The sequence below is a fragment of the Podarcis vaucheri genome (assembly GCF_965113315.1).
Source record: "Podarcis vaucheri genome assembly, chromosome: 13".
Lineage (NCBI taxonomy): Eukaryota > Metazoa > Chordata > Lepidosauria > Squamata > Lacertidae > Podarcis > Podarcis vaucheri.
In genome coordinates this window covers 20,731,559-20,753,611 of record NC_138751.1, presented here as the reverse complement: position 1 = coordinate 20,753,611, position 22,053 = coordinate 20,731,559, and the positions used below count along the sequence as shown (strand labels likewise).

Sequence of the window (22,053 nt, the reverse complement as noted above, 5' to 3'; positions counted from 1 at the left end):
TATTGCTATCCAAACTTTGAAAAAGTGCCTTGCACAGTTTTTATAGGAGGGAACAAAAGAAGCCTATGAAAAGTTTTCAAGAGTCAGAAAAGGCTGGCCACTTACTTGTACAGGTGCCGGGCCCGGACGTGGCCAGGGAGCTGGCTCCAAGTTTTGAACGCTTTGGTGGCAGCATCAACCGCTGCGTCTACGTCTTCTGTGCTGCCCTGAAGGGTGGTGGCCAGTGGCTCCCCTGTGGGGTGTGGAAGAAAGGAGAAGAGGTCTCTCTCACCACTCCCAGGGCTGGTTTTATAGCAACTCTGCAAAGGCACATTGTGGAAGGAAGGATGCAGAAGCCATTTCAGGGATGGGGAATCTGTAGCCCCTCCAGATGTTGTTGGTCTGCAATTCCCAGTATCCTTGACCAGGCTGGCTGCGGCTGATGTGAGCTGGAGCCCAACAACTTCTGGAGGGCCACTGCTCATCCCTGTTTTAAGCTAAGAAGAATCCAGCAGTTGAAGACGACGATGAAGACAAAGAAGAAGGAGAGAGAGAGAGAAGAAGAAGGTTCTAGTCCTCACTATTTTGGTCAAAGCAGTAACAGCCATTCCAGTTTGGAAACAAGAAGGGCAATGGAGGTGCCACTATGCCCCTGGAAAAAGACTACACCTGGGTAATATCAATACTCAGAAACAGCCTTTCAGTCTCAGCTTACCTTGGTTAATAGCTCTGCAATGTGTTCCCCGTCCATCCTAACCTTCCCTGCCCAATCCATGCCAATGAGCTCTCAGAACCAAGATATACAAATATACAAATAAACAGCTTGGATCTAACCATTACTACCTTCAGAAGAGAGGGGCATAGGAGGCTCCTTTGCCAATTCCCCTCCCCCCCCCTGCAACACTTTCCGCCATCCAAAAACCTGCTCCGGAGGGTTGTCAGGGTTGAGTGAGGGACCCTCTGGAACAGGGCAGGAGGTGGTGCTGGGGACCGAAGGGGGAGCTTCCCTGCCTCTTTCCACCAGGAAGAGTCCCACTGCTAGATCAAAAGCCTTGTATGGATGGAGGGCAATATCTAGATCCAAGCCACTGCTTGCACAGATAGCTTTTTCATCTCTGAACATCACAGGAACTGAGCTTTAAAATTCACACAAAGAATAACAGACAGCCCCCCCCCCGACACCCCTGCAGCTTTTTGGAACTCTATGTTAAAAAAAAAAAAAGCAGCGTCAGATTCTGTCTCTTAAAAAACCAGGAATATTAATCTGTTTGACAATTTGACAGCATCTGAAACAGGAATGGACAGAAGGCAGTTTGGGATCCACTAGGAGACCCCTGGATGATCTGCAAGAGACCTTTGGGATATTGTGGTGTTATTGCAATGAATTCTGCCTACATGAGGCTGCTCTTGAAGACGACTCAGGAAAGATATTTGTCCGAAATGCAGTGGGCAGGTTACTAGCTTTTAAAACAGCTGCCTTGGCTGCCACTTTGTTTCTGAGTCAAATTCAAAATGCTCACATTAGTGTTTAAAGCCCTAAAAAACCAGGCCCCACACAGACTGCCTCTTTCCCTACAGAGATCCCATGGGTGTAAAAATCAGTGGAGGAAGCTCTTTTGGTTGTCCGCAGAAGCTTGGGGAGAGGGCATGCTCTGTGGCAACCCCTAAGCTGTGGACTTCATCTCATCTGCCTCTACCTGTGGTAGGATTCTTGGTGGTACAGGTCTCCCTTCCGTCTGGCTTCAGCCATTCTCCGCCTATGAAATGCCCGAAACTACGGCCGTGGGATTCCAGCCAGGTCTAAAAAGTAAGGGGGCGGGGAGAGAAAACAAAAAATTAAAGGGACACCCAGGTTTGTGAACTCCATCTTTCTTCTTTTCAAACAGACCTTAAAAACTTGAATGTTTCACCAAAAGTGTGCTGGGCTTTTAAAACCGCTGCCGTATTTAGTGTTGCAATTGGATGCTTCTACATGTTTTTAAGAAATGAGTTTAACCGTGCCTGTAAGGCTGCATAAGCCCTTCTTAAACAAGCAAATAGAAGATGTCTCCCCCACATTCTTCCTCACATACAAAGCAATTCCAAGATATGGCCACAGACCCTCCAAGTGTCCCTATTTTCCAGGGATGTCCCTGATTTAGAGAAGCCATCCCGGTTTCTGATTTGATCCCAGAATGTCCCACTTTTCTTTAGGATGTCCCTATTTTCATTGGAAAAATGTTAGAGGGTATGGAGCTATCCGATCCCTGAGCCACCTGAAGGCAATCCTGTATAGGTAAGTTTTGTTAATGTTTAATTATGTTTTTATATGTCGGAAGCTGTCCAGAGTGGCTGGGGGTCCCCAGTAACATGTGTGGGTATAAATGGTAAAATTATCATTGTGGAATGGGATGTCTCTATTTTCATTGGAGAAATGTTGGAGGGAATGTGCTGGTTACAACTCACAGGAAGTATTCATCCACCCCACCCCACAACCCAAAGTACTGCCATATGCAAATCTACACATATCCAAGCTATTAATTAATGGATCCAATCAGCTAAAGCTTAAACGATTAATCAACCAACAGCACAATCCTGTGCAAACTAATTTGGAACGAAACCAGATCAAAGGAGCTTATTTTTTAGGTTGAGTGAGCAAAGGACAGCAGTGTTGGAATTCTTTAATGAAGCGAAGAAGAGGCCATAGCTCAGCGGTAGAGAATCTGCTTTGCATACAGAAGGCCTCAGGTTTGATTCCCGGCTTCTCCGGTCAGAAAAGAGCCCTGCCTGAAACCACTGCTAGTCAGAGAAGACAATGCTAGATCAGGCAAGAGTCTGAATCAGTGTAATGTGACCAACAATGATGCTAGAATCTGGCAGGAGAGGGACGCCCAACCACATGCTTTGGTTCAACCCCTGGTTGAGAGCCAGTGATGGGGAAAGACCACTGACCCCCCCCCCCCAGGGTGCTGCCAGACAGAGCAGACAATACTGGGCCAGGTGTAGGGACGGGAGGATGAATTTGTTCAGTCTATACTTCAAGCCTAATTTGCTAAACCTCAACTTAGGCTAGATACACAACATACATTTAAAGCATGCACATACACAGAGAGCAAGAATCATGGGAGCTGTAGTGTATCTCTCAATGTGCTACAATTCCCAGCATCCTTAAACTACAGGATTATTGGGTGTGTACGCTTTAAATACAGCCATTTATTTGGATGGAAACACAGCTATCGATAGGATTAAATCTGTGATGTGGTTTTGGTTCAGAAAACGGGGGGGGGGGGGAGGGAAAGGAGGCATATTTTCTGGAAAGGAATACATAGAGAAATGTGTATTTTTTGGAAATGCATATAAAAAGCATGTTTTTAAAATGTGGATTTTTGGGCGCGCTTCTTTTTATAAAAAAATATCCTCAAAAACCGGGAAGACGACTGAGCACACGGAAAACTGAACACAGAAGACAGATGGGCTGATGGATAAACAGCCTGGGATTGAGGCAACTTGCAAGGGCCTTGAGACTTGCGCCATCACTGAGTCGGCCAAAGGCTCCCAGCTGATTGCGCCCCAGACCAGCCTCTCAATTTGATGAGGCAAGAGGGAGTTGCAGTGTGTGCTGCTTAGAGACCACGGGCGGAGACGGAAGTCCAGGGGTGTTACCCTGAATGCTCAACTTTTCGTTTACCTATCCAAGGGTCTAGAGTCTGTTCCAGCTATAGGTGGGTGAATGCATGCATGCTCTCATTCTCACTTGCCCTGCCTATTGTGGGCTGTTGTCTGGTCATTATGTGCTTGCTGTATTTTGACAGATCCACCTGCCTCTGCACGCCAGAGACTCAACCACATTGGCAAGGTCACTTCAAGAAGAACACATCTAGAGAAAGAAATAATCTACTGCCACAATGATTGCATGGGCCTCTGCTTTCTTTTTTGTTCACGGTCTCTACTTATATTTTGTTTAAACGATCAAGGGTCTTAAGGCTACAGCCATTCATGGAACTGCCAATCACAAAAGAGGCTGGCCCATTAAGGCCAGTGGGGCACTGCCCCATCAACCTCACTCTGCCCTCTGCCAATCCCCACCTGCCTGCCTTCTTACTGACAACAACCAGTCCAGAGGATGGCCTCCTCCTCCTTAGCCTCAATGCTGGCCCTCAGGAAAGGGAGGGCAAAAGTAGAATTAGCTGGCTTGCCATTGTCTCTGGCGCCACCTACTGACGGGCTCCCTGCCTTCCGCCCTACCGACACAATGGGCACCAACCACTGCCGACCTATCATAACCCTGAGATCACTGGCTAAGAGGCTTTTAGAATGTTTTCAGATTTTTTTCCAAAAGCTGTTTTCAGGTTTTATTTTAAAAGGTTTTATTGCTGCTGTGCCTGCTGCTCGGGGCTCCTTCGGGAGGAAGGGCAGGATATCCCTGAAATAAACAATAGCAATAAGATCGGAGAGGCCCTAAGAAAGGGCACTTTGGCGATCCTAAGGAACTGGGGAAAATTGACAGGGTGAGGACTGGGGATCTGGACTCCTGGGTTCTCCAAAAAAGGAGCAGAGGTCCGACAGGCTGCTACAGCGCAGCCAACCTTTAAGAGGAGGGGCTCTTGAACGCTGGTGTCTTTCCGAGGTCCTCCTTCAGGGTCCTTGCAGAGCTCCCTGCTCCAGCTCTCCTCCTTGACTTGCCGAGGCCCATCTGCCGCCTTGCTGTCTCCCGCTGCCTCTCGCTCCTTCTGGCTCTTGGCCCACATCTGCCGGATCCAGTCCATCTCGGCTGTCCACAGCCTCCGGTCCTTCTCCCGCTGGGCTTTCTCCTCCTCCCACAAGCCCTGGAACAGCTTCTCCCTCTCCCGGAAGTGTGCCCGGATGTCCCGCACAAGATCGTCAAACTTGTCTTCCCGGGGCCTCTTCCTCCTGTTGCGGAGGTGAGCCAGCTTCTCCCGGGTGCTCAGCAGGGTCCGTGGCCTGGAGAAAACTGCAGGGGGAAAGGGAAGGAGTTATGCTTTATGTGGGGCTGCCCTGGTACCTGCTCTAGAAGCTGCAGTTAGTGCAAGGACTGCTCACAGCAGCAAGCTACCAGAAACATGTTCCTTATCTGCAGAGGATCGCTGTTGCCAATGGGCCAGGTCTGAGGTTGTGGTGATGAAAGCCCTAAGGAGCTTGGGCCAAACTCAAGCAAGCTATCTTGAAGCTGGATAGCTCAGTTGGTTAGAGCACATTGCTCACAATGCCAAGGTTGTAGGTTCAATTCCCCACAAGGGGTAGTTGCATATTGCTGCATTCCAGGAGATTGGACTAAACGATCCTCAGATTCCCTTCCAACTCTATGATTCTATATGCGGTATCACATACCCTACCCAGCCCAATGCCACCATTGGGGAAATAAAGCATCACAGATTCTATATGAAATAGCACCACCATCAGGTCAGCTGACAAAACTACACATAAACCAGGATAAAATCCAACCCATCTCTAAGAGGCAAACTAAGGCCTGGGGACCGGATACGGCCCGATCGCCTTCCAAATCTGGCCTGCAGACAGTCCAGGAATCAGCGTCTTTTTACATGAGTAGAATGTGTCTGTTTATTTAAAATGGATCTCTGGGTTATTTGTGGGGCATAGGAATTTGTGTCCCCCCCTTCCAAAATATAGTCTGGCCCCCCAACAAGGTCTGAGGAACAGTGGACCGTCCCCTGGCTGAAAAAGTTTGCTGACCCCTGGCTAAGAGCCTCAGTGCAGTACAGGCAACTGCCGATCACTTCGACTTGCCTGTTTACCTCTGGCAATTAAAAAATAATAATTGTGTAAAGTTGAGGAGGGTTGGTTTTCCCCCTCTTCCTCTTTTCTCCTGGCCAACAGCTTGCCCACATGGGTTACATGGATTAAGTAACCTGCAAGGCTGCTTTTATGAAGCGTAGCTGTGAATTGTAGATTCCTTACATTCTCCCAGAAAATATATAAGAATTGGAAAGCAGTCCAATCACACCCCAAGTGGCATTATATTGATTTTTTAAAAAAGAGCAAGATGCAAGACGGAAAACAGTGGGGCAAGAATGACCTCATAAAGACGCAGTTGGTTCATTCACCCTAAGAGGCCCCTGTGCCTCTTTGCTTCTTAGACAAGCTTTGTACATAAGCCCACTAACGTTATTAGCTTGCCTAAAACAAATGTACTAGCTTTGAGGGTGGGGAGGGGAGATACAGAGAACCCCACCCTCCTCCTCCGGAAGCAGACTGCATTTCTGTGAAGGGGCTTCCCTCGTCTGGAAGCCTGTCTTGTTCCTGCACTGGGCACAGAGGATGGATGAGGTTCCATCACTTCTTCACCAACCCACTCACTTGCCTGCCTTCCCGTCCTTGTTGCCCACGGCGAATGGGTAACGCCTTAAAATACAAGGCTCTATTTCGCATTCCAACGATATTCCACATATTCTGATCATCCAGATATAATACAGTAGCAAAAACAGACCATGGAGTAACAAACTGATACCATGAACAGGATGCAAAATTGTGGTTTCTTTTTTTAAAAGAGTGATTCCAGGATATTGGCTGGGATATTAATAGGTTGGTATTTTTTACGTTTCCTGGTTTTTTAGCCTGGATCGGTTCCAACACACATAGATATTTTAGGAAAGCTTTCAGGATTTTAAGTTCAGCATCCCTTTGGCCATCAGAGCCCAATAGCCAGCACATGTCTAGGTTCCTATTATGAGAAAAAAGTCTAGGCAGAGACCAGTTCGAAGGAAAAGGTTATGGGCCAAGATTCCTGGGGGCACAGATTCCTCTTTATACCGAGTCTGACCCACTGGATGCGTCTAGCTCAATACTGTCCACACTGACTGACAGCAGCGCTCCAGGTTATCAGGCAGAAATCCTCCCAGCAATACCTGCAGATGCCGGCGACCAAACCTGGGACTTTCTGCTATGCAGAGCGGATGAATGACCACTTAAGCAACTCAGTGCCCACGGAAAGGAGGGAGTTTGAAAGCCAGACAGGAATCCTGGGCATTCTGGAAGGTGGTGATGCCTAGCAGTTGTCAGCAGGAAGGTGAAGGAAGGACTGCTTAGGAGCCTTAGGAAAGGGATGTAGTGCTTTTGGAATCCTGAGCCTCAAGAAAGGTAGAGGTGGCCAATAGTGTCAAGCCAGACAATCAGGAAGGCAGGTGGGTGATGGGTGGGAAAGAAGCTGCCAAGATTTCCTGGGTTCTCCAGTAGGAAGTGGGTTTAGCAGGGATGCCACGTTGGGAAGGTGGGTGCAGGAAAAGGGAGTTTGGCCAGGTCATCAGGGTTTCCCAGGCCAGGCAGAAAGAAGCCATTTATTGGGGAAACCTTTGGAGTGGAATTGTGGGGAAGCTATGAGAGACAGGATTCCTGGCTTCAGTGTCAATAGGAACAGAGTGCAAGGCAATTCTGACAACCTCGGCATCAGGGCTGCAGCACCAGGGGAGGGCTGGATAGAAAAGGGCTGAGGACCAGGACTCCTGGGTTCTCTGGAGAGCAGCCACGGGATATGTATATATAAAATCACGTGTCACATATAGTCCTCCTCCCCGTCCCATCCAAAAACTCCACCTCTCGCTCCACTCACCTCTCCGGTTCAGCCCTGGTCTCCAAGAAGCCTCCAAGTGCGCCCGGCTCTCCCGGCGAAGGTGAGGCTGGTCCGCCCCGCCGGGGGTCTCCACGTGGGCGTCCTCCTGGCCGTAGAGGTAGGCTCCCCCTCCGCCCCGGAGGCCGCTCTCTTCTCTCCCGGGACTTTTCTCCTCCTTGACGATCGCGCCTGCCACGTGGTGGTGGAGGGCCGGGTCCTCGGAGTGGAGCAAGCCCCCGACCCCTGCCTGGGAGGAGGAGGACGACGAGGCGGCGGCGGCCGCTACCGCGGAGGAGGAAGGCTCGCCCTGCGGATCCCCGTCGCTGCCGTCGGTCACGGACACCTGGGTCCACGCGTACTCGTCCTCGTGGAGCTCGGGGTCGAGCTCGGGGTCGCTCTCCTCCTTGATCACCACCTGGCACCAGGGCGCCGCGCCTCCGCCCCCTCCGTTGCCACTGCCGCTCCCGCCGCTGCCCAGGATGGCGTCGAGTTCGTGGAAGAAGCGGCACCTCTGGCGGGCGATGCCGTCCTGCAGCTTGGCTTGCTTGTAACTCTTCTTCAGGTCTTTGCCTTTGGTCCGGCACTGGTCCTCGTCGCGGAAATAGCCTTTCTCCGCCATCCGCTCCGAGATCCACTGGTAGACGTCGGCATTCCGGTGGCAGCGGTTCAGCTGCGTCTGGATCCCTTCCTCCCCCCACAGGGCGAGGAAATCCAGCGTCTCCCGGTGGCTCCAAGTGGCTGCCCGGGTGCGGGGCACTTTGGGGCGATCCGTGCTCTTGGGGCCCAGGAAGGAAGAAGGGGAAGGCGAGGACATGCCCGGGATGGGAAAGGACCGGCGATTATAATAATAATAATAAAATAATAAAAGCAACCATATAATAAAATGAAATGGAATAGGGGGTCCCCCCAGCTCGGTTTAATGAGGAGCCTAACCCCGGTGCACGCTGGGATACAGCCCCCTCCCTAACCCAGAAGACCGAGCGAGGCGGAGTAAGAGGGGCGGGTACCTCCGCGGTAGCACGTAACCCGAGGTGGGACTTACCACGGGCGCGCTGGCCAATGGGCGCGCAGTATGCATATGACCCTGATTCAAATCGGGCCGCTCGGCCACGCCTGTTGGAAGAGAACCTCTCTTTGCCCCCGCGAAGCAGAGAGCGAGGCGCTGAACCTCCCGGGGAACCCAGGAGTCCGAGCGCAGCTTCGTCTACCTCGCCTCCTTTGGGCGCTCTCCTCATTCAACGCAGCAGATCCCTGCACGGCACGGACTGGTCTCCCCCGCCCTCCTCCCAAGGATAGCTAGTCTAGCTGCAGCTCAGCAAGAAAAGCATAGTTTGGAGCTTGCATATCCGTAGTAGTTAGTTCATGTGTTCTCTCAAGGGGCGGAGAGGATGTCCTACACGGGGTTGGGATGCAGAGGTGCATTGACATTCAGACGAGACAAGAGAGAGAAAGGAGCGAAGCGGGAGCTTTGCCAGGATTCGAGCACGGGCGAGACTTTGCTTCCCATTCTAAGGGTGTTTTGTGCGCTGCAACAAGGATCGGCCGGACTCCTGGGTTCTACAGGGGATCCCAGCTCTCTTAGTTAGAGCTGACGTTGCAGCACGCGCAGGTTCTTCCGCGTCCCTTTTCCTAAATGCAGACTTAAATAACAGTAATAGTTGAAACGTGCCGCCGTGAAGAGGGAGAGCTCGGATGGTCAACGACACCCACGTGAGAGGCGGCGAGTCCAGCCAGCAGAGACCGCTGGCTCAGCAGAGGAGCGAAGGTCAGGGCTGGAGAGCGGCGGGGAAGAGAGGGGCAAAGACCAGGGCAAAGGGCGGCGGGTTCTGGGGGAGGAAGGCAGACCCTCCCCATGACCCTCCTGTTTGCAATCTACTCCTGCTCCCACCCTGCTTACTAAATAGCCTTTGCTTTTGAAGAAAAGAAATCCACACTTTTCTCCTCTTCCAACTTCTCCCTGAATTCCTACCCCCCAATGGATCCCTCTCCCGCGCTCTCCTCTTCGGGGACCCAGGCGTCCGGGGGGCGCCTCCCAGCCTGCTTCCCTTACCTGGGCTGCCCCAGTGCCCTCTGGGACAGGCCCATACTCCATGGAGCTGTAGATATCGGGCACTGCAGGGGCCCCGCGCCTGCTGCCGCCTCCCGCCGCTGCTGCTGAGCCAGCCATGGGCACTACAGTAATTGGGCTTCTTCCCCCTTGACAGTTGGACTAAGCACCAGCCAGGCTAAACATTCAGCCACCCGCCCCCTTTAGGGCGGCACTTCCGGACTCCTGGCTTCCATAGAGACTGGGAGGTGGAGAGAAGGGACGCATTGGCACCATAGAGATGGAGAGGGAAGAGGTATATTGCTATCACAGAGCTGGGGGGGGGAGAGAAAAAGTCTTTGTAACCTTTTAAGAATTCTTATAAACTTTCATGACTACAGACGAGGCTTCCTGGTTACTTTTTATTTGTTTACCACAAAATGAAATGCATAACAAGGAAAACCCTCCAACATTGAGGTTGCATCTTCTTGGTTACTTTTGAAAGCTGTTTTGTTTGCTAGTTGGGATTATAAATATCAGCCCACCTTCGGAATCAACAGCGAAATCCAGGATTTTGGCGTGAATGGGATTGATTGGCCAGAGGCTATTGCCTTACCCTTCCCCACCCCCTGCCCCCCACCAAGAGAAGAAAAACCAGAGCTCAGCCTTACAGAGCAATCCAAGGTTCCGTGGTAAATGTGTATAGGATTTAACCTTTATTATCTCAACACTGCAGGTTACAGGGGAGGAACTGAGAGATAGAGAGGAGCCTGCAATGTATTCTAAGATTCTTACATACTTAGGAACATATACCAAAGCCTGGCTATTGGTGTAGTTGAAGAATCTGGTTTGTTATATAAATGGTGTTTTATATTAAAATGCTTGCATTGCCCCAACAGCATTTAAGGAAATACCCCCCCCCCCAGTATTAGCATTAAAACAAAAAAAATTAAACGCAACAACAAATTGCTGCTCTTCCATGACACCAAAAGCTCACTCTTGTCTAATAGCGCGCCCAGCCCCGCCTTAATCCAAAGGAAAACCCCGAATCTAACCGGATGTTTGAGATGCTAGTCTAACATTTGTCTGACCTCGCGTCCTTAACTCTATGGAGTTCCTGCATCCTCAATACAGAGCGCAGAGATAGGAAGCCTATGAGAAAGAGGCAAAGAGAACTCGACTTCCGGTCCCGCTTCGCCGCATATCGAACCTTCCGGCGCCCGCGCGTGTCGTCGCTTCCTTCGCCGCGGAGCCGACGACAGACAGATATATAAACTAGCAAGGATACCAAGGTAAACATGACCCTGGAAGCTATGATTTTTTAAAATCGTTATTTATAGATCACGTGCATGGGACTTGGGAAGAGGAGTGGCATTAAAGTTCAGGGCGTATAGAGAGGCAAGTATTTCTCTCTCTCTCCCCCCGCACTTCCAGTCCGTTGCTGTAACCATTAGGCACTATTTCCTCCCGTCCTTTTCTCGGTAGTCAGTACAGCTAAGGTCGGGAGTCGCTGCCATAGCAACAACGGAAGTTTGATCCGTTGACTGGAAAGGAAGTTCGATTTGGCAGAGGCAGGTGCGGGATCTTGATTCCTGGAAGGGGAGATCTTAAAAGGGTCCCCCCTTTTTTATTTTTGGAGACAGCAAAGCGTGGAAGCTGAGATATCACGAGCTTGTATTCAAACCCAGCTTCAGCCAAGTAGCCTTGGTAGGTCTACTTCAAGGGGTTGTTTTCTTGAGGATGAAGTGGAGAGTTGAGAAAACGTCATCTCCTTGCGCTGGTCTCCTTGGAGGGAGGGTGTAGCAGCAAGTCTGGGGGGGGGGGGAGCAGTGAGTTGGGACCCTTGAGGCTTGATTTTGGTTTAGGGTGTGTGTTAAACTTAAATCTTAAAAGTTAAGTCTTTCAGCAGAGAAAATTGTATTGAATTAGATGCCTGCAATATGGAAATTATCAACAGGACAACGGAAATGGTTTTTCCGTGCCCTAATGGCGGCCAAGAGATTGATATTGAGGTGTGTTTTTTTTGGGGGGGGGATAAAATATATGATACCTTTCAATCAATGGGGTGATGATATGATATCACTGGCAGTTTATGAACGGAACTGCTTACAGCCGCAGACTCTGTATGGATAACCATGATAACATTTGGAATGAGTTTATACAAAATGTAGTAAGCTATTAGCATTTCCATAAGCACTAGGACAATAGCAATAACACTATACCAATTTATACAAGAATGTATATCATATATTGCATTTGGGGGTATATTTTCGTTTTTATATGTATCTTTGCTGTTGTTTTTCTCCTCACATTTCCTTCTTTTTTCCTGTATCATTTTATTTCTTTTAACTGAAATCACCTTTATAAAATATAAATATTAACCTCTGCAGGGTCCATCTAGCACCACCATGGCATTTGTAGCTGACACATCCCTGTTATCAGCCGAGCTGCAGGAGGAGGAGGAAGAGAAGGAGTTCCAACGTCTTCTACTCCAGGTCTGCATGAAGGCCTGTGGTGGGGGTGGGGAGGAAAAATTGGGGATCAGGGACCATGTGTAGCTGATGGACTCTTTTCTAGGCCCCATCTGTACTATGCATTTAAAGCTGTTTCATACCACATTAAACAGCCATGGTCCCCCCCCCCCCGATTCCTGGGAAGTATAGTCTGTTAAGGTTGCTGAGAGTTGTTAGGAGACCTCTGTTCCCCTCATAGAGCTACAATTCTCAGATGATTTAATAACCAGCTCTTATTCCCAGGGAACTCAGAATTGTAGCTTTGTGAGGGGAAGGGGGGTGTCGCCTAACAACTCTCAGCATCCTTTAACAAACTACAGTTCCCAGGATTGTTTTGGGGAAGCCGTGACTGTTTAAAGTGGTATAATACTGCTTCAAATTTATAATGGAGTTCAATGAAGCTGACCTGAGATGCACAAAGTGAAAAGACCTTTTGGGTTGAATGTTGATGAATGTGACATGAAGGGTTGGGATCAGGGAAGGACATGGGGCTCTTGGAATGTCTAATTCCAGACATAAGGGGCTGCAGCCTTTCATCTCGGAAAGAAATGGGATCGGTTTGAGTAATAATAATAATAAAATAATAATAATAAATAATAATTTATTATTTATAGCCCACCCATCTGGCTGAGTTTCCCCAGCCACTCTGGGTGGCTCCCAAGAGAATATTAAAAGCACAATAAAACATCAAACATAAAAAAATTCTCTAAAGTCTGAGTTGTGTAGCTGTGTCATAAATTTATCTCTGCCTCTTAGGCAACCCAGAAAATCCAGAGCTTCGTGCCCTCTCCAGCAGAATCCAAGCCTATCCGTCCACTCCCAGGTAAAGAACAAAAGGAATTGTGAAGGTTTCTAAATGAACTTTTTTCTAAACTGGATATATGCTTGGGCAGTCAAATGGCAAGTGCCTTTGCAATGAAAGGGCAAAGGCACAAGCTGGGGCGCAAAGTGATGCAAGCTGGGGCGCAAAATAATAATAATCTAAATTTCACATATAAGGTCATGGGGTGACTAACCAGGATGAGATGTTTGGGTCATAGTGGGTAGCTCGATGGAGAAGCTGATCCATTGTGCAACATCTGTGAAAAAGGCAAATGCCACACTGGGGATCATTAGGAAAGGAATTGAAAATAAAACTGTCAATATCATAATGCTGTTATACAAATCTGTGGTGTGACCACGCTTGGACTATTATGTAAAGGTAAAGGTAAAGGTACCCCTGCCCTTACGGGCCAGTCTTGACAGACTCTGGGGTTTGTGCGCCCATCTCACATTTATTGGCCGGGGGCCAGCGCTGTCCGGAGACACTTCCGGGTCACGTGGCCAGCGTGACAACGCTACTCTGGCGAGCCAGAGCTGCACACGGAACGCCGTTTACCTTCCCGCTGGTAAGCGGTACCTATTTATCTACTTGCCCCCGGGGGTGCTTTCGAACTGCTAGGTTGGCAGGCGCTGGGACCGAGCAGCGGGAGCGCACCCCGCCGCGGGGATTCGAACTGCCGACCTTTCGATCGGCAAGCCCTAGGCGCTGAGGCTTTAGCCCACAGCGCCACCCGCGCCCCTATTATGTACATATGTGCTATTTATCCAGCCATCTCATCTCAAAAAGGATCTTGCAGAGCTGGGGAAAGTTCAGAAAAGGCCATCAAAATTATCAAAGGGGTAGACCAACTCCCCTTTAAGGAAAGGGTGCAACATTTGGGGCTTTCTAGTTTAGAGAGAAAGGGTGAGAAAGCAGGGAGACGGTAGAGGTGTATAAAATTATATAAAGAGCAGAAAGAGAAGCTTTTCTCCCTGTTTCATATAACCAGAAAAGCAGAGATCTTGGGATTACAGGGGAGTGGGGTGGATGTTAGTGGTGCAATGGGGAGACAAGGTGAAAGTGGTCCATGGCCGGCAAAAGCAGATTCCCTAGTTGTTTAGAGAAACCTGCAAATCTATGACTTGCTTCTCTCATCCTTCCCAGGATTCTGCCTTAAAACCCGCACAAGTTCCGGTGAGAAGGTCTTCGTGAACGTCTGCCGGTCTCCCCACATCCCCCCACCTCCTGACCTGACCAACGAAGAGCTTGCCTGCCTCATTGAGTCGGAGAATGCCTCCACCTTCAGGATCCCCATGAGCTTGGGAGAGCCCCACGCGGAAGTGGACAAGAGTGAGCATCTGCCTCATTGATGCTGAGAGGACGGGCTAGCCGTGAAATGAGTTGCTAAATCTTAAGGAAAACCAAGGCTGGAGTGCGTGCTTCTACAGAGCCAGCCAGGTCTTGGTGGACTTTTTGGTCCTTCTGCCTAAGAGAGTTGTCTGAGTAGCACAAGGAGTAAGGAACTTGGTCACCTAAATCCCTGGCTCAATCCCTCTCATCATTTGAAGGACACTCCTACTACTACAGTGGGCGCTCGGGTTGTGAACGTGAGCCGTGCGGGAGGCACATTCGCAACCCACAGCGCCACGTCTGCGCACGCACAGGTTGCAATTCGGCGCTTCTGCGCATGTGCAAAGCGTGATTTAGCGCTTCTGCACATGCGTGAGCACTGAAACTTGGAAGTAACCCGGGTACCTCTGGGTTCGGCGTGGTGCGCAACCCAAAAACATGCAACCTGAAGCGTCTGTAACCCGAGGTATGACTGTTCTACTACTATTTATTTATTTATAATTTATATACTCCCCTATACCCACAGATCTCAGGACAGTTTATAGGATAAAAACACAGACTACATAATCAAAATAAAAACAAACACCTGAGTAACCCCCCTCCCCCCCCATTTTAAAAGGGCATCGGATGACAATCGACCAAAAAGAGGAACGTTTTTGCCTAGGAATCAATTGGCATCCAAAACACACTTACTCCCTTTTTATTTTTATACGGATGATCCATTTTTTGCGTAGCTCACAGAAACAGAAACTTGCAGATGAATGCAGCTTTGTGGAGGGGGAAAGTTTAAATGTTTTTAAGAAAGCATTGATTTGTACCCACCCTGGCTCAAGAGAGAGAAACACACCTGATCTCTTTGTTTTTCCTCGTGGGGATGTCTCTGCATAAGAGCGTCTCCCAAGTGAGGTGGTGCAGTGTGGACTCAGCCCTTGAAGGGCAACTGTGAAACCAAGGCTCCTTCTGCCTTGGAGGTTTTAGGAATAGCCCCCTCTTCTGTAGAAGCGGCCTGACCCTTCTTTCTTCTTTCCCAGGTGGCAATGCTTGCACCGTCTATGACGTTTCCATCAGCACCACCTTTTACAACAAGATGGAGGTGAGTTGCCTTTTTGAAAGGGAGCCTTTGCGTCCCAAATGGCTTCTCCTGTTCCGCTCAGGGGCAGAATTCCTGCTGTGTCCATGGCAGACAGGAACCTCTCTTTCCCCAAACCACCTGGGTGTTGTTTGCTGTGCCAGAGTAGGGGGATGATGTTGGGAGACAGGGGCATAAGGTTACCAGATGTCCCCATTTCCTGGGGACAGTCCCTGGATTTACAAATCAGTCCCCATACAAAATCCATTGAAGTTGCCCGGATTCATTGGAAAAAAATCTGGTAACATATTAATAATAATAATTTATTATTTATACCCTGCCCATCTGGCTGGGCTTCCCCAGCCACTCTGGGCAGCTTCCAACAAAATATTAAAATACAGTAATACATCCAACATTAAAAGCTTCCCTAAGTTTACTCCTGCAAGTTTACACCTGCAAGGTTCGCAGGTGAGCCTCTTTAGTGTATCTTCGGCTGCTTATGCCATGAATGGATGCATCCCTTCCTCCGCACCATCTCCCCAAATCGGTATGTGTCTGAATATCAGTTTCCAGCAATCACAAGTGATGAGCTCTGTTATACTTGGCCCTTGCTTGAGGGCTTCCCACAGCTGTCATGAGCTGGACTAGGTGGGCCTGTGGTCCAATTCAGCTGGACTTCTTATTTTCATAATCACAAGGCCTTGGGACTTCCTACATATGCATGCAGTTGGGTGGCAGCTACTTCTTCATAGAGTAATCCATGTCCTGAGAGAAGGGAACCTAACCTTCTCCCCACCCCCATCTCTCTGTTTTCCCTCGCTGCCTCAAGAACAACGACTTCCTCAAAGAGTTCTTCATCACAATCGCCATGGAAGGATTGTCGGAGAAATACAAGATGGATGTCAACAACCAAGGTACGGGTGTTGCTGCCGGGAGGCAACAGGCCCCCCTCTTGGGGCCAATCCTGAGGTAACATTTCCCCTCCTTGTGGGGGGGGGGCATACCCTTGAAAGAAAAGCGACCTTGGTTTGGGAGACTTCTAACATCCGTTCTGGGTGCTTCCATCCCTTTGGGGCTGGGCCAGAGCCTTTTACCCCTGCAGCCAAGCTAACAAGGCTGCTTGTGCCCCTCTCCAGAATGGCGGATTCTGAAGAACAGGAAGTTTATGGGCTCCATAGCCGAGCAGACCATCCGCACCAAATCCAAGCCTTTCATCCAAGAGATGGATAGCAGGTACGTTGGCGGAATGCCACAACTTAGGGGAATGCCACACAGAAGGTCCTCTACCGGGAGTTCTCCCACCCGGACCTCTGAGAGTGGTGGGATTACCAAGAGGGGTCTCCCTCTGCTCATCTTAACACCCAAGTGGGTGCTGCTAAATTGGGATGATACATGTCATTCATCTGGTGACGTGGGCTCTAGTGCCCTGCAAGATTAGTTAAATTTTCAGGGGCCTTGAGACACTTCATTTTTCTGCAATGGACTAGTATTGGGGTAAGCTTATCTCCTCCTCCTCTTAGCATGAGAATCACTGGCTGCCATTGGACCATCTGGGTGAATTAGGAGAGTCTTCCCCAATCTGGTGCCCTCTAGATGCTGTTAGATTACAGTTCCCATCATCCTTAACTATCAGCCATGTTGGCTTGGGCTGATGGGAGCTGGAGTCCAAGTTGAGGGTAGTGGAGTTAGGAGAGATCTTTCCAGTGAGCGGCTGCTATATGGAAATGTTAGCATGGGAGGGGCTTGTAACACATGAGGGGCGGCAGAGGGAGAATTAAGTCATTTCAATTGTTAGCATTCTACGGCATCTTGTCAGCTGAAGCAGAAACCAATCTCTGGGGCCTGTTAAAAGTGTTTGGGACTCTGGACAGAGCAGAGAGAGCTGTTGGCTTGAATGGGGACTTGGTACAACTGTAGTAGTCAGATCAATACTTCCTTCTTCATTTTTACAAGGCATTTGTCTCTTTCTGCAGCCAAGTCAAGGAGGAAGGCAGGAACCTTTTGCAGCCATCTGCGTCACAGAGGTACGGTGTGGTTGGGATGGGAGGGACTGTACAATGAGGATGGGGGATCAGGGTAATGGAGGAATGGAATGACCCGTGATCTCAAATATGGTCTGCTATATTAGGTTGGACTGGTGCAATGCATTGCTCATGGGGCAGTCCTCTGAAGACTGGCCAGAAACTGCCACTAGTACAAGCCCAAGAAACCCCTCTGGACTGCTCGGTTGTACCAGGCATTTAAGAGCAACCAGGAGTGATGTTTTGAGTATGCTACCTGGGTGTCAAATTGGGTCTGCAAACACACACACAGAGGCATTCTGAATAGCTGCCCTTAAGTGTTAGAGTTTTCTGCCCTTGGAGACTTGGCAAAGCCCTAGCCTTTGCATCTCCCAGAAGTACAATAAAGCAAGTTTATTTAAACTGGCTGATAGTGGCCAGAATAGGACTCTGTCGTCAGCCGCCCATAGTGCAGGTTGTATGTCTAATGAATTAAATAAAGTTCAGTTAGATCGGGCAGGATATTGTGTGTCAGAAGCCCACAGTTGCATTTCTGACTTGGCTCTTTAATCTATTAACATGTTGCCTGTCCTTGTTTTTATGAGTTGGCAATATCTGATTCCAACTGAGTGTTTTTATCATGACACTCCCCCCCCCCCTTCTCCCTTGCTGATTCTGTTGTGCTTCATTCCATAGCTCGGCCACAGTTCCTGAATTCACCATAGTTGCTGAGCCATCTATCAGCCACCCTGACCATCTGGTCGCAAAAATCAGCCTCCCTAAAATGGTAATTTGGCATGCGGTTTGTAGGGTGGTGTCTTGGGTGCTCTGGTCTCCAAGCTGGGGAAATAGCAATAAAATTGTATTTTTTTCAGTGTTTCTTTGTTCTCCCACCCTAATCAGACCTCAGTAAGATCTCTCGAGCTGGACCTGGGAGAGGACCGCATTGTGTTACAGGGACACCCCCAACTCTACCATTTGGACATCTTCCTCCCCTACATCATTGTTCCCGAGGAGAGTAGGGCCCAGTTCCACAGAGGAACAAAGGTGAGCAACTAGGATGAGAGAGAGAGAGTGAGACTTGCAGAAATCTTCTCCCTCCTTCCGAACCACACCTGAGGTCTTTAGCTCTTAAGAAGCTTCCCCTTCCTTTGTAAATGTGTGCCTTTGAAGGAAAGGTCTAAGTTGTTAGTGCCTTTGACAATGTGATGAGGTGCTACAGGCCGGTATCAGGTGACCGGCATCACCTTTGTCAGCAGTAGACTGATAACTTAAGAAAGTGGTCGCTCTAGTTCAAAGGAAGCCTTGTTTTGGCTACATCCCAGGCTGCTTAGCCCGTTCTCTTAGTACATGACCCAGTAGCCTCTGAGGCTGCTTTCCAAGGACACTGGTGGTGTTAGAAGAGCACAAGAGCCCAGGCCAAGTGCATTGCAGCCTTTGCTATGGAAAAATTCCAAAAGTGGAGCTGTTTGTTCTTTTGACCATCATGAGAACCACTTTGAATAAAGGAGGAACAACTCTTTGGAAAGGTAGAAGTGATACAGGTGTAGGTGTTTGTGATGGACACTAGAACACCATAGTCCTTGCCAGGCAATAATAATAATAATACACATACACACACACACACGGGGAATGTGTGTCTGGAAATTTCCTAAGGTAGGCAAATTTGCATGGCCCAAACGTTTCCTTTAGGGCTTCCCCAGTTGACGACATGCAGGGTTGCAACGCTGGCCTTTCCAGCCCCCCTATGAGACTCAGGGGCCCCCTGTGGCCTTGAGCATGTGACCTGGCTTCCTTTCTTCAGCCACTTGCAGCTATGGTCTGCCGGCCTGATAATCCAGCTAGTGGCTTCTCCTAGATTTTCCTGGTCATTATCAGGACGCTGTGCATTCTGCACTATTTTCAAATAATAATTAAAAAATTCTTCACCTTCGGTCATTCCAGATTCTGTGATCTGCGTAAGTCATGCCAAGCTTTGTGCCCTTAAACCACAAATGGCTGATGAGCCGGCAGCTTCCTCTTTGCTTGGCATTGTGCGGTCTGACTCAATTTAGCTTCTGTACCATTTACCGTAAAAACCCCTGTGCAGCTTAACTGCAGCAGCAAGGGGGCGCTCTAGCCTCTGAAACGACCCATTTTCCTCTCTCCTCCCTTTCCAGGTCCTGACTTTACTGATGCCCATCCAGCGCCCCTTACTGTTGCCGTGAGCTCGGAGGAGGAAAAACCATCCTGGAGGCAGAGGCCCTTCTTGGATATACCAGCCGGCGGAGGAAACAGCAGAGTGAAGAAGGGAGGTGCTGGGCGAGAGGCTGGACTTCCTGTCGAAGGAAGGGGGCTAGGTTTTGGTCAGGGGTGGCAACCTCCACAATGTAGACTCTGCACCTAAATACACACACACACACACACACACACACACACACACACACAGCGGAAGAGAAAGAGAGAGAGCGTGTGTTGTACACGTTGGATGGGACCCAGGACTTGCCTCCATCTCTCCTCCCACGATTTGTGTTCTCAAACTTCCCCTCCACCCGCAACAGCTGCTGTTCTTTTTGGCTTTTCTATTACCACCTCTTTTTCGGTCTGTACATGCGACCTGCTTGTCTCTGCTGATGCCTGCAGTCAGTTCAGCTCTTCTCTCTGTGTGTGTGTTTTGAATCGGGACAGGCTCTGGGCTTCCAAACCTCCCCCCTTGACCCCGTTAGCAAAAAATGGAGGACCTGCTCAAAACATGCTGGGGTGAGAAAGGACAAATGAATCCTGTGGCAGAGGGACGGGTTATATGTACACTTCGGGCTGCAGGTGGGGGACACTTTTTAAAGCTTTAAAAAACAAAACACAAAAAACCACCTACCACATCAGGAAAGTGGGTAGGTCAATATTTTTCTTCCTGTTGTGTTACGTTTGCACATGAGAATGCCGAAGGACCACTCAGAAACAGAATCCTCCCCTGCCATCTGATATGGTACAGTCCAGCCTGCCCTCTGCCACTGCATTCTTGCCAGTCCTTTCCTGACTGCAGCTGGCGATGGTTTGTTTTTTCCTCATGGCTGCTATAAGATGCAGACTTCTCTGGGTCTTTTTAATGAGGAGCCCAGGGTGCAAGTGGCTTCATCTTTACTTCCCCCCCCCCCCCCTTGTTCTGAGCTGCGTGGGTTTTTGAAAGCATCCTTGGAGAGAGCAAGGCAGCCTTCTCTGGAGAGAAGGTGCGTTCAGTGATGCTCTATTGGAGTCCCAGCGTCTAACCAAGGCAATGTACTCTAAAGTTCATAGCCTCCCAGTTAACCCAGCCGCCCTCATAGTTCTATGCATGGTTCCGCCTTTTTCATGGATCCTGCAGTAGCACCCTTTATCTAATTCTGCTGCCACTAGCGCATCCCCTGTATTGCATAATGCTCAGAAGAAACGAGATGTCCCCTCTCCTCCTGAGAAGGGTGACCCACAAATTTATTTTCCAGAGTTGGTACGTTATGTCCAAAATTCTTTGTGGCATCTTTTCATCGTCACAACAACTCCCCATGCAGTTGTGAAAAACTCATTCTCAGGCGTCTTCTGTTCAAACCATGGTCAAGTTTCCTGGGGGGAAATGCTAAGATTTCTATCTTTGAGTTGAAAAGAGAAGTCTGAAATAAGCCATATAGCTGAAGTGTGTCAGCATAGTCTCTTCTGAGAACTTTGAGCTAAATCTTCTCTTTGGTAAAAAGTTGAAGGATTCCTTATGATGCTGTTTTTAATTTTTGCCCATCTCTGCAACCTCCCAACATTTTGGTGTGTGTTTTTTTAAGCTTAAATCTCCGTAGGTTTTTGAAGCAAGTAAGTGTGAGCCAACATAACACAGGTTTTTGGTACAGGTGTTGGCAGTGCTTCCTTTGCATGCTACCTGCCTGCCTTTTCAGTGGGAGGTGGGATGGTGTTGAGGCGGGGAGAGGCCCCTGCGCCCCCATACTTATGGAGACAAGGGAGGGTGGTGCATCTTCTGTGGGGGGAGAGGAGCAGGGGCTGAGCTATTTGTACCCTGGATTGGTTTGGTTTGGCATCCATTAAAACATTTCACGTTTCTGGTTATTTTACGTGTGGACTTGTGTGTATGTATGTGCGTGTAATATTAATGTACAGTGGACGCTTGGGTTGCGAACGTGATCTGTGCGGGATGCACGTTCACAACCCGCAGCGTCCGCAACCCACAGTCTGTGCATGCATGGGTTGCGATTCGGCGCTTCTGCACATGCACAAGCGCCAAAACCCGGAAGTAACCTGTTCCGGTACTTCCGGGTTTGGCGCAGTGCACAACCCGAAGCATCTGTAACCCGAGGTATGACTGTACTGTACTTCAAAAGTGCAAACAAACAGAAAACATGAATAGAAAACATAAAATAGAGAGCAGATCATGTAGAAAAATAAAAGAAGCATGACACATCATGAAAGCCAAATTCTGTGATTTGGTGGGAGAAGAGAGTTTAAAATGTTCCAGGTCTTCTTTACCCCTAGAAACGCCTAATATGTGAGTTACTTTCTCAGCAATGTCTAGAGTCCCCATATCTTTGCACCACAATGTGTAGGCTAACTGCTGCCGTGCCTTCCACTTCTGGGCCAAGGAAGTTTTCACTGCTGCCAGCATCCACCAAAGAAGCTCCTTAGATCAAAAAGTTGTTGCTTGCTTGTTGCACAAGTTCAGAAGGGAAAGTTGCAGAGCGGCTCGAATGGGGCATTTAAAATGTTTGGATACTTCTTGTGTGACCTTAATAATTAA

The 22,053-nt window shown here is 49.1% G+C and overlaps 2 protein-coding genes across 6 annotated transcripts in view; one reads left to right on the top strand and one right to left on the bottom strand.

The window, feature by feature from the left end:
- The window catches only part of ALDH16A1 (aldehyde dehydrogenase 16 family member A1), a 49,176-nt gene extending 39,619 nt beyond the window's left edge, over window positions 1-9,557 (bottom strand). The window contains exons 1-4 of one of the 2 annotated variants that reach the window (XM_082196895.1): window positions 7,544-9,557; window positions 4,545-4,930; window positions 1,677-1,779; window positions 106-232 (exon numbers count right to left, since the gene is read on the bottom strand). In XM_082196895.1, the coding sequence (XP_082053021.1) occupies window positions 106-232; window positions 1,677-1,779; window positions 4,545-4,930; window positions 7,544-8,357 (1,430 nt within the window). In that variant the 5' untranslated portion in view covers window positions 8,358-9,557. The remainder of the gene's footprint in view (window positions 1-105; window positions 233-1,676; window positions 1,780-4,544; window positions 4,931-7,543) is intronic. The other variant, XM_082196894.1, reaches the window with a different exon arrangement.
- Window positions 9,558-10,710: 1,153 nt separating this feature from the next.
- Window positions 10,711-21,368, top strand: PIH1D1 (PIH1 domain containing 1). 4 transcript variants are annotated; one of them, XM_082197086.1, is made up of 11 exons: window positions 10,711-10,861; window positions 11,960-12,064; window positions 12,839-12,905; window positions 14,049-14,234; window positions 15,266-15,327; window positions 16,133-16,217; window positions 16,440-16,536; window positions 17,277-17,327; window positions 18,000-18,090; window positions 18,207-18,350; window positions 19,463-21,368. In XM_082197086.1, exons 2-11 carry the CDS (start codon window positions 11,978-11,980, stop codon window positions 19,508-19,510), a joined length of 918 nt encoding a protein of 305 aa, XP_082053212.1. In that variant the 5' UTR covers window positions 10,711-10,861; window positions 11,960-11,977; the 3' UTR covers window positions 19,511-21,368. The 4 variants fall into 4 exon arrangements, with proteins under 4 accessions (XP_082053212.1, XP_082053215.1, XP_082053213.1 ...); XM_082197089.1 differs by lacking the exon at window positions 10,711-10,861 and adding an exon at window positions 10,930-10,971 and having other exon boundaries at window positions 11,971-12,064; XM_082197087.1 differs by lacking the exon at window positions 10,711-10,861 and adding an exon at window positions 11,116-11,144.
- The last annotated feature ends 685 nt before the right edge of the window (window positions 21,369-22,053 follow it).

Coding starts and splice junctions, on each gene's coding strand:
- PIH1D1 (XM_082197086.1), top strand. CDS start 11,978: ATGGCATTTGTAGCTGACACATCCCTGTTATCAGCCGAGCTGCAGGAG. Junction 17,328..17,999: donor CAGCCATCTGCGTCACAGAG/GTACGGTGTGGT, acceptor TTCATTCCATAG/CTCGGCCACAGTTCCTGAAT. Junction 18,091..18,206: donor AAATCAGCCTCCCTAAAATG/GTAATTTGGCAT, acceptor CACCCTAATCAG/ACCTCAGTAAGATCTCTCGA.